This window comes from Eptatretus burgeri, chromosome 3 (genome assembly GCF_056783735.1).
Source record: "Eptatretus burgeri isolate ZD-2024b chromosome 3, Ebu_testis_v1, whole genome shotgun sequence".
NCBI classification, from domain to species: Eukaryota; Metazoa; Chordata; class Myxini; order Myxiniformes; family Myxinidae; genus Eptatretus; species Eptatretus burgeri.
In genome coordinates this window covers 75,247,620-75,250,119 of record NC_140963.1, presented here as the reverse complement: position 1 = coordinate 75,250,119, position 2,500 = coordinate 75,247,620, and the positions used below count along the sequence as shown (strand labels likewise).

Here is a 2,500-nt window from a genome sequence, read left to right as displayed (position 1 = left end):
GTTCACAGCCAGGAAGGATGTTGGCTATGGGCTGTGCTTGTTCCTGAGCTTTGGGGACACCTCAATGCCCCAAACACATCCTGTAAGATGAATGTAACAAAGAAAAGGACTATTAGCACGACACCAAAATATCATGCTTCAAGGGTTGTAAACTAACATTGTGGCCAAATATGGAAGCACAACATCGTAAAAAAGAATATTGGAATGCTATTAAAAAAAAAAAATTCAGTTAACACTTTTTTTTTCAAAGATGATACGGAAAGATTGCATCAAAGAATAGCTTGTAATGGGGCATATCTATATTCCCTATGTCTGGGACTTCCTCATCTCTGAAGGTCACTCTGTGGTTTAAACATTGGACTTGATTTTTTTATTTTTTTTTAAACTTCAAGGCGATAAATCGTATGCATTTTCCACACTACATTTCTTGCAAGATGTTTGAAATAAGAAAAATAAGTCTTGTTAATGTCAGTCATCAACATTTATGTTTGGCTAACAGCTACCTGATCACCTCTCACATTTGATATTATAGTAGTTATGTCGATATGTTTATTTTGATTTCATGGTACATGTATTGTCACGTCAGCGGGTCCGCTAGTGCAGTGTGTCTTTTACCTCCGTGAATGGCTAAACAATCTTTACGAGCCACTGCTAGTGGACGGCGCTTGTTTAACCTCAACGTTCTCTAACAGCGGGAGTCTCCGTTACAATTTAATATTTCCCCAAGGCCGGTCAATGTGGATGAACTGGGTGGTCTTTTCCACGTCCGGAAATCATAAGACATTGAAGACGCTTCTTACAAATAATGTTTTTTTTTTCAAAGGGGATAAGACACAGGGAGTCGAGACAAGGAAACTCAGACAAATCCAGCGCACAAGACAACAAATAAGGGGAAGGAAAGATGAGAACAAATCATTCCAATAAATGAATTCCCTTATGACGCCAATTTACCAACTCATGAACAATGGGGAAACAGGCGAGGGCTTGAGTAATACGGGACTTACAAAATTACGTGATTTGCCACAGAATGCTCGGCGATCATGCGCAGAAACTCCAAGAAACAATGGTTGTCGGTGCTTCCTAAGGTACATTTTTTTTGTGCAAGATAAGGAATGTCACCTAAAATGGTCACAAAGCTCCTAAAAGAAGCCGAAAATACTTGGAAAAGTACATAAGGTGAAGTGGTGTGCCTCTGCAAGACTTTTCAGCTCATCAAAAATCCAGCTACTCGTGCTACAACTTCTTGACAATGTGTGTCAACGCAAGGTCCAAGTGGACGGTCATGTGCTATCCAAACCTCTGACGGATCGCTACCAGTGAATGGACTTTGAACCTTCTGGGAATGCCTCCTGTGAACATGGTAGGCCTGGTGATTTATTTAATGGACATCTGCAATTGGAAAGACTATGCCAATCTGTCATTACCAACAAAGTAATGGCTACCAACTGTTCAAGAAGGAACATCTTCACGACGTGAAAATACACAAAGCTTGCACCAGTTATATTTACATGAGGGTGAGATGTGCTGGGTAGACTTCCCTGAGAGAGAGACCGTGTCTGGTTTGGGAGCTTCTGAAGACCGACGAGAAGGACATGTCTGTAGCTTGTCAATGCGCAAGTTAATTTAAGATCAACCTTTAAAATGATGATATTTATTATTAATCAGGTAGGGGTGGGTGTGGGAGCTGTGCGCTGTGAGCGCTGTTATAAATATATTGTTTTTTGGTTCCGAAACCACAAAATAAATGAGAACGGCACTTGGTCAAGCGCGTCCCTCCACCTGGCTGAACAGTTAATATTTTCTGTGGCCGGACCTTAACCAAAATCTAGACAGCTTGTTCTTGTCACAAACCCAAATCATCCACCAAGTTTTGTTATAACTCATCTACAACTTTTTGAGATATCGTACTACATATAGTTTTTGTCCCTAATCTCTCAATTATGAAGAATCACTTTAAACATTCTTGTATCTGGGTCCAGATCCTCACCAAAATCTAATCAATTTGTCATTGTCACATACTGAACTCATCCACCAAATTTCATCCAAATCTGTCCATAACATTTCAAAATATTGTGCTAAGTATAGCTTTTGGCTTTATCTCCCAGTGGTGAAGAATCGCTTAAGAAACTAGAACTGCATTCGGTAGAGCAAACGCCTCTGCCGGGCTGAACAGTTTACATTTTGTATCCCACTGATAGGGTGGATGGGCATCCATACCTTAATCCAAATCGAATCAGCTTGTTCGTGTCACCGACCCAACCCATCCACGAAGTATCATCCGAATCCATCCACAACGTTTTGAACCATTATGCTATATATCGTTTTTGGTTCTATCTCTCGATGGTGAAGAATCATTTTTTAATATTAAAAATTCTCGTATCCCGATCCGGATCCGCATCTTCACCAAAATCTTCTCAATTCATTCTTTTCACGCACCCAACCTGTCCATTAAGTTTCTTCTGAATCCGTTCATTAGTTTTTTGAGATATCCTGCAGACAG

The 2,500-nt window shown here is 40.2% G+C and overlaps 1 protein-coding gene across 1 annotated transcript in view; it reads left to right on the top strand.

Annotated features, from left to right (window-relative positions):
- LOC147030202 (uncharacterized) overlaps window positions 1–2,500 on the top strand; it is a 10,634-nt gene that overhangs the window by 56 nt on the left and 8,078 nt on the right. Inside the window, exon 1 of the mRNA XM_085872167.1 lies at window positions 1–82. This exon is cut by the window's left edge and continues 56 nt beyond it. Coding sequence (XP_085728293.1) covers window positions 1–82 — 82 coding nt within the window. The remainder of the gene's footprint in view (window positions 83–2,500) is intronic.